This window comes from Cervus elaphus, chromosome 24 (assembly GCF_910594005.1).
Source record: "Cervus elaphus chromosome 24, mCerEla1.1, whole genome shotgun sequence".
Lineage (NCBI taxonomy): Eukaryota > Metazoa > Chordata > Mammalia > Artiodactyla > Cervidae > Cervus > Cervus elaphus.
The window spans coordinates 20,299,615-20,316,822 of NC_057838.1; the positions used below are offsets into that span (position 1 = coordinate 20,299,615).

Below are 17,208 nucleotides of genomic sequence, written 5' to 3' on the forward strand. Positions count from 1 at the left end.
CTCCGCTCTGCTGCCAGGAGGCCAGGCGCTTCCCGACCCGGCCACGCTGCAGTGTCCACTGGGTGTTAGTTTACTTCTCCTTTCTTTTCTTTTTTCCCGTCTCTCCTAGCTTCTAGAGCTTCTTGGCTTTTGCTCAGGAAAAACTGGTCATTTATAGACCTCTCCAGGTAACGAGCTCCATCCTTCTGCCCTGTGAACAAACACATAGAAAGCAAGTGGGTTTTATCGTGGAGCTTTTCTTGGCCGTATTGTTTGAGCCTTAGGCACCTGAGCCTGTTTGGTGCATCTCCTGCTGAAAGGGGAGTTTGCACTTGTGCTAGGGGCCTGCTCTCACTAGGCTCAGTGTCTGGCAGATGAGATTGGTCTTTGAATAGAACAAGTTATGACCTACTGTCCCATGTCTGTGATTTAGAACAAGAGAAATAAAAGTTTAATGAGTTCTGGTTTCAGGGAATTTGTGTAATATTTCTCGAACAACTTTGGAATGTGCAAACATTTAATATTTCACAATAGTGAGGTAAAATTATAGTGCACTTGTGTATTATGAATTGAGAAATCTTGAAAAAATTATTAATATGCAGATGGCACACTAGATTTTATCTTTCAACTATAAATATTCTAAAATGTTAATACCATCTCATTTTTGTGCTTTTTCCCCTTTCTTCCTAGAATATTTTCCTTCTTGGATATAGTAACTTTGTGCCGATGTGCACAGATTTCCAAGGTAGAGTATTAACCAGATTTGTAATCAAGAAATAATCATGCAAAGCAATTAGCCTCCAATTAAAAGAAATAAAAAATAAATAAATTAAAAAAATCATTTTATTAGAATGAAGATGAGTTTTCACTCAAGTAAACAGTTAAAAATTAAAATGTCATCTTTTATATTTTATATAACAGTATTATCATAATTCCACATTTGATTATTGCCTTAATATCTATTAAGAATAAATGTTTGGAAATAGAAAAGTTGAATCAAGACTTTAACAGTCTCAATAAGTTTATCTTTTTCACCCTCATCCCTCCCAACTTCCCAGGCTTGGAACATCTTAGCTCTGGATGGAAGCAACTGGCAAAGAATAGACCTTTTCAACTTTCAAACAGATGTAGAGGTAAGTTAACCAGTTTTAGACTAAAGATTTTTTTAAAAGATAAGTCAACTGCTCACTCTTTCTTGCCCTTCTGTGTATCACGTTTAGATTTAATATTAAGCCGCCAAGGTGGAATAGAGAAGAAAAACACCTGGAAGGTATTTGCATACTTCAAGACCAAAATTCTGTTTGTGTTTTTGCTTTTATCAGTAACAGAATTTTACTTTACCACCTTATTCATGTTTACCGTCTGAGCTTTACCACTCAGCTTTTCAAAGCCTCACACCTGTATCATTAAAACTTGGTTCAGTGTGTTAGTCTTGGGAGACTCTTGACAAATGTTTACTGATCTGAGAACTCCGCTGAGAATTCTGATTCAGCGCTAGGAATGGAGACACGGCAGGGGCACGAGCCCAGGAGGGAGGCTGGAGAGAGAGCTGTCCCTCCAGCTCGGCCACGTAGGCGCGTACTCTCAGTGCCCTGGGTTTATTATTTATAAAATAAGGCACGGAAGTAATCTTCAGAGCCTTTATAATTCCAGGATTCTGGTATATTTACCTGGAAATATGTAAATATCTTCATTTAAGAATGGTAAACCACCTGGAGAAGGAAATGGCATCCCACTCCAGTATTCTTGCTTGGAAAATCCCATGGACAGAGGAGCCCGGTGGGCTGTAGTCCATGGGGTCACGAAAGAGTTGGACATGACTTAGCAACTAAGTGACTAAACAGCAACACTATTCAATACTGCTTATTCCCCTACTTGAGAGCACAGTGCTTGTGAATTCTTAGGCAATCGAGATTAGATATTTTCCTGCTTAATTTGAATACACTTGAGCCTTTCTAGAGTTGGGAGTTCTGATTTGTGTCGAATTAACCAAATATGGAATGTAAAAGAATACTCAAAGCTCCCTAGGTTAAAGATTTAACCTGGCAAATGGTTAGTAATATGATGTCACTTTTCTTCTGAGTCCTTTGAGTATATCTGCCAGTTAAACTAATAAGGAAGCTATTAATAAACTATTAATAAAAAAAAGAATAGTAAACCAGATCAAATGAGAAAATTGTTCTTAAAACAACTTTAATACTAAATACGCATTTCTAACCAAAAAGAAACAGGGAAGTAAAAAAGAGCATTACACATAGTAACTGTCTAGAGTACTATTTTAAGGGTCTAGAGATGCTAAAGTTTTATTATCTGCCCATTGTTAGTAAAACCTTACTGATTTCTAGTTTAGTCAACTCAGTGTAGTGGAATTGTGTTTTAAATCAGTTACTCATGTAGCATGTTCACATGTTTTTATTATATATTTTGTGTCTTTTTTAATGGATAAGGAAACACATTTAACAGGGAGATGGTGTTACCAAGAACTAGTGGCCAGATGTGGAGGCCCGTCACCTCCTCCTCTGGTCACTTGCTGCCTGCCTGTCTCTTTGTGGTTGTTCAGTCGCTCAGTCGTGTCCGACTCTTTGCGACCCCATGGACTGCAGCCTGCCAGGCTTCCCTGTCCTTCACCATCTCCCGGAGTTTGCTCAGACTCACGTGCATCGAGTCGGTGATGCCTGCCCTGGACCCGTCTACACCGGTGAAGCAGACGCCGCTGCAGGAGGCAGGGCTGAGCACAAGTCGACCACACTCGGTCTCCACACAGGTTGCTGTGCTCCGAGCTTGGCAGGGGGCAGGGGCCTCAGGTTTTCCCAAGCTCCCGGGAAAGATAAACTCTAATTCTTGGCTTGAACTCTGGTCCCTGAGTCAGGGATTCTTTAAAACTCCTTCCAGACTTAATGCTTACAACAGTGCCCCTCCCAAACATGCTGACATATATTTCCCCTTCGAACTGACAGTCTATAGAGCTTTGTTCATTGTGTTTACTTAGCGATGTTGAGGAGAATATTGAATCCCCAAAATTGTGGTCATTTCTTCTGGGCAAAGGAGAGTCATTGTTTTTAAAAAAAAATTGTAAACATTTTTTCCTGTGGGTTTTTTTTTTTAAATCATCTCTTCAGTTTTCTTTGATTTTTCCAAACTGCAGCATTTTGGAAGGCACATAAAAAGTTTTTCAATTCAGATGTTAAAAAATACTATTTCAGGACTTCCCTGGCAGTTCAGTGGTTAAGACTCTGTGCACCCAATGCAGTTCCCTGGTTAGGGAACTAAGGTCCTGTATGCCACACAGCATGCCAAGGAAAAAAATGCTATTTCAAGTAAATATCACTACCTTGTGCATTATTTGACTTCACTGTTTTAGCTGACTGCAGCTGTATAAATGCACTGCAGAAATACTTGAGTACTTCCACTAAAGTGAAAGTGTTAATTGCTCAGTCATGTCTGACTCTGCCACCGCATGGGCTGTAGCCCACCGGGCTCCTCTGTCCATGGAATTCTCCAGGGAAGAATACTGGAGTGGGTTGCCATTTCCTTCTCCAGGGGATCGTCCCAACCCAGGAATCGAAACCAGATCTCCCACACCAGGAAAGCCCCTCTTCTGCTAAAGGAGAGACCAGGTCATGGCTCACCACACGTGTAGAGAGCTACCTGTGAAGAATATAGTCTAATACTAATTAGTCCCCTCTTTGGGCTCCCACTGTGAATCCAGGTTGAATTCTAAACCAAGTATGGGGCCTCCTGTAGACAAATAACTGGTCCTTCCCTCATAGGTCAGTCAGTGAAGAATCTGCCTGCAGTGTAGGAGACCCAGGTTTGATTCCTGGGTCAGGAAGATCCTCTGGAGAAGTGAATGGCAAACCCTCCAGTATTCTAGCCTAGAGAATCCCATGGACAGAGGAGCCTGGTGGGCTAGAGTCCATGGGGTTGCAAGAGTCGGACACGACTTAGCGACTAAACCACCACCAACCGTGGACGCTAAATAGCACCTCTGGGTGATGACCCAGGCAAAGCATCCCCTGGATAAACTCATGGTCTCAGGTTCATTTCTTTGGGACAAAAGTGGATCTGTTGAGAGAAGAGGGAAAGTGCCAAGGAGCAGGACTGGTGTACTAAGAGCTTTCACCGTGTGCCAGGTACTGTTCTAAGTACTTTCTGTGTATTAGTTAGTTTAGCCTTCTTAGAAACACCAAATGGGAGAAACTGAGGCGCAGAAAGTTTGAATACCTTCCCCAAGGTCACTCACCTAGTAAGAAGAGAGAGTAGATACCTGGAACAGTGGATTTCATGATTTGAATTTCGAAGAGAAGGCAGAACAGCACATGCAGGTGGCAGGTGTGCATCGGGCCTCTCCTTGGGCATCGCTGTCTCCTGAATAAGTGTCCTTTCCCTGATGTTTAGCCTTCTCCAGACCTTTGAAAGCTGAACATTTTGTTGTCTTCATGGTTGTTTAAAGAGCCCGTGAGGCCAGAAATGAGAAATAACCAAATAGTCTTATCTGAAAGTCATAAGTCCAAGCACTCCTCTGTTAGGCCTTATTTTTCTGTCACGCCTTTCTTTCTAAAATGCCTGCCTATGGCATCCTGATGGCTATTACAGAGTGTCCCTGACTGGAATTTGCCTTTGAAAAGGATTTGCTTTTTTTTTTCTCTCTTATTTAGAAACATTGGAACAGAAAATTCTGAATGTAATTTTTTTATTCCAATATAAAAACTTCTACTCCAAAGACAGAAGAATAGGAAGTTTGTATAAGTGTGACTAACTTGAAATGGAGAAAACAGAATGATGTGCTCTATTTGTAGACGTTGGTATGGAGCTATTTTTGCAGTTTTATTCAGTGTTTAGATATTTATCTTGGATTTCCAAGTCATAGTCTTTTTTTTTTCTTTTCCCCCTCCCACTGACAAATTTATTTTAAAGGTGTCTGGAGTTTTGGCTCAAAAACTAATTATTAACATAGGTAGGACTCAAGAAAGCATAGATAAAGCCACCAGCAATGTCAGAATTTGGATTTTCAACTTAAGTAGTTAGCCAGCCTGTGTGAATCTTGCTTCTGTAATACTGTGGTTTGATGTGTCCTAGTGGACCCTTCCTGCTTAGAGTTCAGTGTCAAGGTAGCTCTTTTGTAAAGTAAGGACGATAGTATTACAAATGAAACAAAATGGCCTTTTCAGTGTTTGCTCCCTCCTGGGTGTGGTTATCATGCAGAGGACACAGCTTTTAGAGTCACAGAAACTTGTTATAAACCCAAACTCTGCTACTCAGTGAAGTGCAATATTGGCAATTTAACCATTTACTTTATTTATTTGCAAAATGAAGGTATTGAATCCACCCTGTATTAGTCTGGATTCTCCAGAAAAACAGAGCCAATAAGATTTCGTGTGTGTATATAGATACAGATGTAGAGATTCCTTATGAGGAATTGGGTCAGATGATGATGGAGGCTGAGAAGTTCCCAGACGTGCCGTCCGCAAGCTGGAGGCCCAGGAGAGCTCGTCTGAGTCAGAAGGTCTGTGAGCCAGCAGAGCCAGTGTGTGAATTCCAGTCTGAAAGCTGGCAGGTTCGAGACCCAGGAGGAGTTGATGTTTCAGCCCAGGTCCAAAGGCCAGAAAAGAGCAAAGTCTGGCTCAGCCATCAGGCAGGATTTCTCTCTCAGTCAGCGCTTTTTGCTTTGTTCACCCCTGCTGGGGAGGACAATCTGCTTTACTCAGCCTGCTATTCAGATGCTAATCTCATCCAGAAGCCCTCACAGACAACACCCAGAGTGATGTTTGGCCAGGTCACAGGCTGGCTGTCTGTCCCAGTCCTGTTGACCATAAAATTAATCATCGTGAGTTCACCCCTTGTCAACGTGCACCCACAGGCATGTCCATAAACCATACTTGTCTCCACATAAAGACAGTATGAACTCGTGATTCCACCTAATGTGATTCAGCTATCCAGTGTACAATCAAAAATACACTTAAGCCCCTCCTCAGAAGAGGAGGTAGAGTCCTAGAGTGTCATTCTTCTTGACACTCCGTGCCTTCAGTACTTGAATGCAGAATTGAAGGAACTTAAATACTATGACATAAAGTCAGTACATCTTATATCACACAGAAAGGGGATAAGGGAGGAAAGAAAGAAATACGTTTGTTCTGTACACACACATTCATAACAAAATAGGGAGAAAGTACAACAGTTATAGTCCTAATCTCTCTAACTGGTCATGTGGTCAGAGTTGGCACTTAGAACTACCTTCTACCACACATTCTGTATTCTCCTTGTCTTCAGCCCCTCAGCTGGTTGTGGTTCCTCACTTGGTGGAGTGACCCAAACGGCCATTCCCAAAGCCATGAACAGTCCTCTTTGGACTGGCTTCAGTTTCCCGTTGACTTTAATCCTAGGGCATATTAATACTGAGAGACATCCCAAGGGATTTCCTGTATTTCAGACATTCTCTTCCTTAGTTCATGGAAGAGTAGTCTGCACAGTTATTGTGAATATTAAATGAGCCTTAACAGATACAAGAAAGTAATAAAATCATGCCTGAAAAAGTGGAAGTGCTTAGTCAGTGTTCTCATATATCTGCCAAAGTTACCTTTTCAAAAGCAAATGTGTTTAAATAGGGGATTGCTGAGAAGAAGAGGCTAGCTTTTACAATGCATTTTCATATTTTGAGAGTGGTACTGTTTAGCTTAAATAGATTTTCTTTTTTTTTTTTAAGCAACATTGTTTTAGATCTCTGCCCAGCAGCCAGTGTTGCCATAGCAGACCTCAAAAAGCCTTAGAATTTGTGGAGTAGCCGTGAGCCCTGGCAAGGGGAGGCCTACCTCCAGAGTCGAGACATTCAAAGAGTAGTGTGTGATTTTTAAAAAAGACTTAATGTTTTTTTTTTTTAGTTGTTTCGTTTTTTAAAAAAAGACTTAATGTTTTAATTGAAAACATTTTTTTAGTGCTTGCAGTCCCTTTATACACAAGGAGCAGAAGTGGAGTGTTGGAAGAATGTTCTAAAATATCGTCTATTACACCTGGAAATACATATTTAGTTCCTATACTTCAGGTTATTTTGCTGTTAGATAAGCAGCATGAATAAGATTTTTTCCAACTTTCTCCATTGAAGGGTCGAGTGGTGGAAAACATCTCAAAGCGATGTGGTGGGTTCCTGAGGAAGCTGAGCTTGCGGGGGTGTATTGGCGTTGGAGATTCCTCCTTGAAGTAAGTCAGTCCACTGTGCCTCAGTCTGTCATGGCAGCTTTTAGCTGGCGTTCTCATCAGCAAAAATAAGCCAAGCATATGACTTGCTTTTCTTCTGTTGGCATCTTCCTGTGTAACTTGCATAGAGTAATGAGAACATGACGATTTTGGAGCCAGCAGGCCTGAACGAGAAACCGAGAGCTCCAGTGTGGTCATAGCTGTGGCCGCGGGACAGGTTGCTTCACTTTGCTGTCAGCTCTGTCTTCTGTAAGAGGAGGCAGTTACAGCTCCTTCCTGGGAATGTCACGGGTGTCACAGGAAGTAACATGTACACAGTCCCAGGCACATAATCATACTATATCAGTTCACCTCTTCGTCACTTTCCCATCTTCGTAGGTGCCTTCTCATAATCACGGCTACCTTGTTGTGTAAATTACACTAATTAACAAAATAATTCTTTCAAAAAATTCTTTACCATAACCTGGGATTTTGCTTACCCGTAATGGGATATGGTTATCACATTCACTTCGTTCTCATTAGCAATATACCCCATCCAGCCAAATGCTTGCCCACCTCTTCCTGGATAGCCATTATTAATTGGAAATGTTATTACTCCACTGTTAAGGGCATGTGCTTTGAGCTTTTTTTGAGATAGGACATAATTAAACCTGTATGTCTTTACCCTTGTGGCCTCTAGTGTTGTTTGAGGTTGGCTAAATTAGGACACACACACTGCCCCTTAGAATCTTGGAATGGTCTTTGCCTCTTGGAAACTTAACCATACCAGCATGATCAATCACAGACCTCCAGTGAGAATGTACAGTGTGTAGTGATTGCAAATACTGGAATTTGTAATTGGAACATCTGCTGCACCATTGCTAAGAAAATCAATTCATGATATCTTCTAAGGATCAAAACACTCCGTCTGTGTTATGGAACACAGAGGTGGTTTTGTTTTTTTTTTAAATAAAAAAATTCAGATCATCAGAAAAATTTTCTGCTTCTTCAAAAGCTTTGTAAATCAGTGGAATAGATTGAGTCTGTTTTAACAGGAAGCTTAAATGTACCAAATAGGTCCTAAGATAACTTATACCAGAAAACATAAATCTGATAGTGGTTCCACTGAAGAAACTAAAATAAATGTGAAGATGTGGATTGGCAGTGGGGACTGTCAAACACATTCTCCTTTGGGCACTTGGAATAGAGCCGTGGGTAACAAAACTATCCGGTAAGGCTAAGAATGTCACTGGTTTACCATGAATTTTAGAGCAGAAACCTGTGTCAGTATCTATATAAATTTTTAACACTTGAGGCCAGATTACTGTGAGAAACAATGATAAACATAATCAAAGAATCATGACTGGAGAAGAATTTCCTTACGGCGTCAGTGTTGGGTTGTAATCGCCTAGAACCAGTCTTGGCCCCTGTCCTACCCTTGCACGTGTATTCTCGTTGTGGTGCGAGGGGTGCGATTTGTTTACAGTTGTTGATTGAGCTTGTGCTATACCAAGTACTGATTTAAGCACTGGAAATACAGTAGTAATTAGATTGAAATTCGATTCTAATGGGTCTTGCATATATGTTCTCTGTAACTCCTGCTCTATCCTTAGATATGAAGTCCTGTTGATTTTAAATATTGAGATTTAATTGAGCTGTAATGAACTGTGCATCTTTAAAGTATACAATTTGATATAGTTTAGATTATGAATATACCCGTGAAACTAACATTGTAGTCAAGATAATGAATGTGTTCGTGTCCCACAGAATTTTCCTCATGTGCCTTCGTCATCACTCCCTTCCTCCCACCCCTTCTCTACTTCATCTCTGCTTTCTGTCACTGTAGGTTAGCTTGCTTTTTCTAAAATTTTATATGTACCTGCATACAGCATGTACTCCTTTTTGCCTGGCCTCTATAACTTAACATGATTGTTTTTGAGAGTCACTCATGTTATGTGTGTCAGTAATTTTTCATTCCTTTTTATTGATAGGTAGTGGTCCACTGTATGGCATATAATGCAGTTTATTCATTCATCTGTTTATGGACATTTGGGTTTTTCCAATTTTCACCCGTTACACATAAAGCTGTTATAGAGGTTTTTGTGCAAGATGCATGCCATCATTTTTCTTAGGAGTAGAATGGAGTAGATCATTTGATAGGTGTGTGGTTCACTTTTTAAGAAACTTGCAAAATGTTTCTCGAAAAATTGTACCATTTTACATTCCCACCGGAAGTGTGTGATGCTTCCAGTTCCTGTAAGTCTTTGCCAATACTTGGTGGATCAGTCTTTGTCATTTTAGTCATTCCTGTGGATGTGAACAGTGGTATCTCATTGTGGTTTTAGTTTGCATTTCTCTAATGACTAATGCTGTTAAGTGTCTTTTTATGTGATTTTTGCTATCCATTTATTTTCTTTGCTGAAATGTCTGTTCTAATATTTGGTTGGATGGTTGTTTTGCCTTTTTTTTCTTTTCTTCGTTATATTGTTTATTGTCTTACCACTGGATTTTGAGAGTTCTTAATATGTTCTGAATATAAATCCCTTATCAGATATGTTTTGCAAATTTTTTTTCCCCGTCTGTGGCTGACCTTTGTGTTCTTTTAACTGTCTTTTGAAGTTTTTCATTTTGAGGTAGTTCAGTTTATCAGTATTTTTCTTATGAATCATGTTTTTGTTATTACATATGAGATCTGTGCCTAACTCAAGGCCATAAAGGTTTTCTCATATGTTTCTAGAAGTTTTGTAGTTTAGACCTGTGATCCATTTTGACTTGTTTTTTGTGTATGGTGTGAGGTGTAGGTTGATAACTCATTTTTTTTGGTCTGTGACATTCAGTTCTTAGCACCATATGTTGAAATGACCTCCCATTTCCCACCAAATTGCCTCTTACAGTTTTGTTAAAAATTATTTGTCCAAATAATTATGGAACTATTTCTGTACTCTCAGTATTTTCCATTGGTCGAATTGTCTCTCTTTACAGTAGACCACACTGTCTTGATAACTGTAGCTTTATAATGAGTCTTGAAATCTGGCTTGATTAGTCCTTGAACTTAACTATCTTTCAAACCTGTTTTAGCTATACTAGGTTAGTTGCATTTCCATATAAATTATGGAACCATCTTGTCAATTTCTACAAAAAAGCTTGCTGGGATCCTGATTAAGATGATGGTGAATCCATAGATCAATTTGCAGATACTTGACATCTTAGAAGTATTAAGCCTTTGAACTCATAAGCCTGGCTTATCTCTCCTTATATTTAGGTGTTTTTTAGATTTCCCTCAGTGTGCTGTGGAGTTTTCAGTGTACAAATTGTGCACATCTTTTGTCATATGTCTCCATAAGTGTTATGAAATATTATTGTAAATGACATTTTAAATTCAAATTTTGATCGTTCATTGTTGGTAAATAGAAATATAATTGGTTTTTAAAAATGTTTTCCTGTTTTTTAAAAAAAATTTGTTTACTTATTTGGCTACACTGGATCTTAGTTGAAGTGTGTGGGATCTGTTAGTTGCCATATGTTACAAGTTACAAGTCACGCCACCATGTAGGACCTAGTTCTCAAATGACCAGGGCTTGAACTCCAGCCCTCTGCATTGGGAACATGGAGTCTTAGCCACTACACCACCAGGGAAGTCCTCAAAATATGATTGATTTTTGTACATTAATCTTTCATCCTGCAACTTGAATAGACTCACATTAGTTTTAGTAGCTTTCTTTGTTGATTACTTCAGATTTTCTTTGTAGACAGTCATGTTGCCTATAAATGAAGATGGTTTTTTTTTCTTTTTTGGGCTCTTTTTATTTTTATTTTATTTATTTTATTTTATTTTTTTTTCACAATTTCTACTTTTATTGCCTAATTAGATTTTATTTCCATCTGGACAGCTTACTTTTTATTGGTGCATGACGATATGATTTGTTTTTTGTTTTTCCTTCTGAACCCTGGATGAAAAGAAAACTCAGTTCTGGGAGGGACTGTCAGATAAGGGTACAGAATATGGTGAAATGGTGCTCGGTATCCTCAAAAAAATTAGCAAAATCAATCCTAGAAGATCCCTTATTTGCCCTCTTGCTAGTTAATAAATAGACTGCTGGGGAAAGGGAGGAATAGATTCAAGGGCAAAGAAGGGTCCAGATGGGATGAGGAAAGCAGGGACAGGCGTGTCTACCCCACTCTCTCCTGCTCTCACTTACACCTATCCTCTAAATAAAGTAGTAGTAGACTTTACTGCTACTGCTAAGTCACTTCAGTCGTGTCCGACTCTGTGCGACCCCATCCCTGGGATTCTCCAGGCTAGAACACTGGAGTGGGTTGCCATTTCCTTTTCCAATGCATAAAAGTGAAAAGTGAAAGTGAAGTCGCTCAGTCACGTCTGACTCTTCGCGACCCCATGGACTGCAGCCTACCAGGCTCCTCCGTCCATGGGATTTTCCAGGCAAGAGTACTGGAGTGGCGTGCCATTGCCTTCTCCGTAGGATCTTTTTAAAAAAAGGTTATTTATTTATGGCTGCGCTGGGTCTTTGTTGCTACATGCAGCTTTTCTCTAGTTGCAGAGAGTGGGGGCTACTCTTCTTTGCAGTCCCCAGGCTTCTCGTTGCAGTGGCTTCTCTTGTTGTGGAGCACAGGCCCTAGGGCATGCAGGCTTCAATACTTGCGGTGCATCGGCTCAGTAGTTGTGGCTTGCAGGCTCTGGAGCGCTGGCTCAGTAGTTGTAGCGCCTAGACTTCTTTGCTCCGTGGCATGTGGGATCTTCCTGGACCAGGGATTGAACGTTTGTCCCCTGCATTGGTAGGTGAATTTGAAAATAATTTTTCTTGTTTTCAATCATTGCATTTTCTTTTTTTTTAAATTTTATTGGATTATAATTGATTTATAATTTTGTGTTAGTTTCAAGTGTGTGGGAAAGTGATTCAGTTATACCTACATTCATTCATTTTCAGATTCTTTACCCATATGAGGTATTAAAGAATAATGAGTAGAATTCTGTATGTTATACAGCAATTCTTACTGGTTATCTATTTTATATATAGTAGTGTGTGTTAATCCTAAGCTTCTACTTTATCCCTCTCTCCCACATTTCCCTTTTGGTAACCATAACTTTGTTTTTGAAATCTGTGAGTCTTTCTGTTTTGTAAATAAGTTCATTTGTATCCTTTTTTTTTTAAGTTGGATTCTATAAATGAGTGGTAACATACAATATTTGTCTTTATGTTACTTCATTAGTATGATAATCTGTAAGCCCATCCATGTTGCTGCAAATGGCATTATTTTGTTCTTTTTTATGGCTGAGTAATATTCCGTTGTATACATGCACTGCATTTTCTTTATTCCATTGTCAGTGGACATTTAAGTTGCTTCCATGTCTGGGCTATTGTAAATAGCGCTGTGATGCACACTGGGGTCCATGTATCTTTTCAAATTATGGTTTGCCTGAACACAGACCGGGAGTAGGATTGTTGAGTCACATGGTAGCTCAGTTTTTAGCTTTTAAGGAACCTCCACACTCACCTCCTATAGTAGTTGTACTAGTTTGTATTCCCAGAATCAACAGTGTAGATTCCCTTTTCTCCATACCCTCTCCAGCATTTATTGTTTGTAGACTTTGTTGATACTGGCCATTCTGACCAGTGTGAGGTGATACCTTGTAGTTTTGATTTACATTTCTCTGATGGTTAGTGATCCAAAGATGAAATTGCCAACATCTGTTGGATCTTAGAAAAAGCAAGAGAGTTCCAGAAAAACATCTACTTCTGCTTTATTGACTATGCCAAAGCCTTTGACTGTGCGGATCACAGCAAACTGGAAATTTCTTCAAGAGATGGGAATACCAGACCACTTGACCTGCCTCCTGAGAAATCTGTGTGCAGGTCAAGAAGCAACAGTTAGAACTGGACATGAAACAACAGACTGGTTCCAAATTGGGAAAGGAGTCCGTCAAGGCTGTATATTGTCACCCTGCTTACTTAACTTACATGCAGAGTACATCATGAGAAACGGGCTGGATGAAGCACAAGCTGGAATCAAGATTGCTGGGAGAAATATCAATAACCTCAGATATGCAGGTGACACCATCCTTATGGCAGAAAATGAAGAACTGAAGAGCCTCTTGATGAAAGTGAAAGAGGGGACTGAAAAAGTTGGCTTGAAACTCAACATTCAGAAAACTAATATCATGGCATCCAGTTCCATCACTTCATGGCAGGCAGATGGGGAAACAATGGAAACAGTGACAGACTTTATTTTGGGGGCTCCAAAATCACTGTAGATGGTGACTGCAGCCATGAAAGTAAAAGACATTTGCTCCTTGGAAAAAAAGTTATGACCAACCTAGACAGCGTATTGAAAAGTAGAGACATTACTTTGTCGACAAAGGTCTGTCTAGTCAAAGCAATGGTTTTTCGAGTGGTCATGTATGGATGTGAGAGTTGGACCATAAAGAAAGCTAAGCACCGAAGAATTGATGCTTTTGAACTGTGGTGTTAGAAAAGACTCTTGAGAGTCCCTTGGACTGTAAGGAGATCCAACCAGTACATCCTAAAGGAAATAAGTCCTGAATACTCATTGGAAGGTCTGATGCTGAAACTCCAATACTTTAGCCACCTGATGCAAAGAACTGACTCATTGGAAAAGACCTTGATGCTGAGAAAGGCTGAAGGCAGGAAGAGAATGGGACGACAGAGGATGAGATGGCTGGATGGCATCACTGACTTGATGGACATGAGTTTGAGCAAGCTCTAGGAGTTGGTGAAGGACAGGAAAGCCTGGCATGCTGCAATCCATGGGGTCACAGAGATGGACACAACTGAGCAACTGAACTGACTGACTGATGGTTAGCGATGTTGAGCATCTTTTCATGTGCTTATTGGTCATCTATATGTCTTTGGAGAAACGTCTGTTAAGGTCTTCTGCCCATTTCTTGATTGGGTTGTTTGTTTTTTGTTGTTGAGTTATATGAGCTGTTTGTATAATTTGGAGATTAAGCCCTTGTTGGTCACATCATTTGCAAATATTTTCTCCCATTCCTTAGGTTGTCTTTTCCTTTTTTTTTTAATTTTAATTTTTAAATAATGGCTTTCTTTGCTATGCCAAAGCGTGGATGTTTGATTCAGTTCTGTTTATCTTTGTTTTTATTTCTATTGGCTTGGGAGACTAACCTGAGAAAAACATTTAGGTCAGAAAATGTTTTTCCTGTGCTTTTGGCAAGGATTTTTATGGTGTCATGTCTTATATTTATGTCTTTAAGCCGTTTTGAGTTTATTTTTGTGCATGGCGGGAGGGTGTGTTCTGACTTTATTGATTTACATGTAGCTGCAAACTTACCCAACACCCCTGAAGAGACTTTGCCCATTTTATATTCTTGCCTCCTTTATTGAAAATTAATTGACCATCAGTTCGGTTCAGTCACTTAGTCATGTCCGACTCTTTGCGACCCCATGGACTGCAGCACACCAGGCCTCCCTGTCCATCACCAACTCATGGAGTTTACTCAGATTCATGTCCGTTGAGTCAGTAATGCCATCCAGCCATCTCATCTTCTGTCGTCCCCTTCTCCTCTCACCTTCAATCTTTCCCAGCATCAAGGTCTTTTCCAGTGAGTCAGTTATTTGCATCAGGTGGCTAAAGTATTGGAGTTTCAGCTTTAGCATCAGTCCTTCCAATGAATATTCAGGACTCATTTCCTTTAGGATGGACTGGTTGGATTGCCTTGCAGTCCAAGGGACTCTCAAGAGTCTTCTCCAACACCACAGTTCAAAAGCATCAATTCTTCGGCGCTCATCTTTCTTTATAGTCCAATTCACACATCCACACGTGACTACTGGAAAAACCGTAGCTTTGACTAGATGGACCTTTGTCAGCAAAGTAATATCTCTGCTTTTTAATATGCTGTCTAGGTTGGTCATAGCTTTTCTTCCAAGGAGCAAGCATCTATTACTTTCATGGCTGCAATCACCATCTACAGTGATTTTGGAGCCCCCCAAAATAAAGTCTGTCACCATTTCCACTGTTTCCCCATCTATCTGCCATGAAGAGATGGGACCAGGTGCCATGATCTTAAGTTTTCTGAATGTTGAGTTTTCAACCAGCTTTTTCTCTCTCCTCTTTCACTTTCATCAAGAGGCTCTTTAGTTCTTCTTCATTCTCTGCCGTAAGTGTGGTGTCATCTGTATATCTGAGGTTATTTATATTTCTCCCGGCAATTTTGATTCCAGCTTGTGGTTCATCCAGTCCAGCATTTCTCATGATGTACTCTGCATGTAAGTTAAATAAGCAGGGTGATAATATACAGCCTTGACGTACTCCTTTCCCAATTTGGAACCAGTCTGTTGTTCCATGTCCAGTTCTAACTGTTGCTTCTTGACCTGCACACAGATTTCTCAGGAGGCAGGTCAAGTGGTCTGGTATTCCCATCTCTTGAAGAAATTTCCACAGTTTGTTGTGATCCGCACAGTCAAAGGGTTTGGCATAGTCAGTAAAGCAGAAGTAGATGTTGACCATGGGTGTGTGGATTTATTTCTGTGCTCTCTGTTCCATTGATCCATATGTCTGTTTCTATACCATGGTGTTTTCTTTAGTGTAGCTTTGTAGTATTGTCCGAAATCTGGTGCCTCCTACTTTGATTTTATAATTCTGCTTTGGAAATTCTGGTTGTTTTATTCTTCCATATGTATTTTCAGATTATTCTAGGTCTGTGAAAAATGTCATGGATCATTTGATAGTGATTGCATTAAATCTGTAGATTGTTTTGGGTTGTATGGCCATTTTAACAATATCCTAATCCCAGAACATGAGATGGCTTTCATTTCTCATAGGTCTTCTCCAGCACCACAATTTGAAAGCATCAATTCTTTGGCACTCTGCCTTCTTTATGGACCAACTCTAAATCTTAAAGTTCTCTGTACATAGTATCATGTCATCTGCAGGTAGTGTTTTACCTCTTCCTTTCCAAATTGGTTACTTTTATTTCTTTCTCTTGTCTGATTGCTGAGGCTAGGATTTCCATTAATATGTTGAATAGAAGTGGTGAGAATGGATATCCTTGTCTTGTTCCAGATTTTAACAGGAAGGCTTTCAACTTTTCTACTGTTGAGTATTATGTTGGCTGTTGGTTTGTCATAAATGGTGAGAGTTTTATCATGAATGGATGTTGAATTTTGTCAAATGCTTGTTCCTTATTTCTTGAGATGATCCTTGGGTTTTTTATTTTTCTTTTGTTAGTGATGTGTATTACATTGATTGATTTGTGTGTATGTTGAGCCATCCTTATGAACTGGGGATGAATCCCACTTGGTCATGACGTATGATTTTTTTTTTAATATGTTGAATTGGTTTGCTAATATTTTGTTGAGGATTTTTACATCTATATTCATCAACAGTATTGTCCTGTAATTTTCTTTAATGGTGGTATCTTTGGTTTTGGTATCAGGGTGATGGGCTTGCCTTGGTAGCTTAGCAGTAAAGAATCTGCCCTCAATGTAAGAGATGGGGGTTCGATCCCTGGCTTGGGAAGATCCCCTGGAGAAGAAAATGACAACTCACTCCATTATTCTTGCCTGGGAAATCCCATGGACAGAGGAGCCCGTCAGGCTGCAGTCCAGGGGGTCACAAAGAGTCAGACACCATTTATCTACTAAACTACAACAATCAGGGTGATGGTGGCTTCATAGCATTTCTTTGGAGTTCCCTTCTCCTAAATCTTTTGGAACAGTGTAAGAAGAAATGTGTAAGTTCTTTGTATGTTTGGTAGAATTCACCTGTGAAGCCGTCTGGTCTTCCCCTTTTCTTTGTAGGGGGTTTTAAAATTACAGATTCTATTTCACTCCTAGTGATGAGTCTGTTCAAATGATTTCTTTTGGATTCTGTTTTGGTATGCTGTAAGTTTCTAGAAAGTCGTCCATTTCTTCTTGGTTTTATTGATTTTTTCCCTGCTGTTTTTTTAATCTCTACTTTATTTCCTCCCTGATCTTTATTATTTCTGTCCTCCTGAACTTAGGTTTTTTTGTTCTTCTTTTTCTAATTTTTTTAGGTGGTCAGTTAGGTTGTTTGTTAGAGATT

General features: G+C 39.7%; 1 protein-coding gene across 9 annotated transcripts in view; it reads left to right on the top strand.

Moving 5' to 3' along the window:
* FBXL2 (F-box and leucine rich repeat protein 2) overlaps positions 1-17,208 on the top strand; it is an 84,021-nt gene that overhangs the window by 43,511 nt on the left and 23,302 nt on the right. For 6 of the 9 annotated variants that reach the window (XR_006337661.1, XM_043886933.1, XM_043886934.1 and 3 more), the window contains exons 3-5: positions 670-724; positions 1,038-1,112; positions 7,079-7,173. Coding sequence is in view for 5 of the 9 variants with exons in the window: in XM_043886933.1 (XP_043742868.1) it covers positions 670-724; positions 1,038-1,112; positions 7,079-7,173 (225 nt within the window). In the remaining 4 variants the exon portion in view is untranslated. Of the gene's footprint in view, positions 1-669; positions 725-1,037; positions 1,113-7,078; positions 7,174-17,208 lie in introns of those variants that run through there. The other 3 variants (XM_043886937.1, XM_043886941.1, XM_043886938.1) reach the window with 2 other exon arrangements.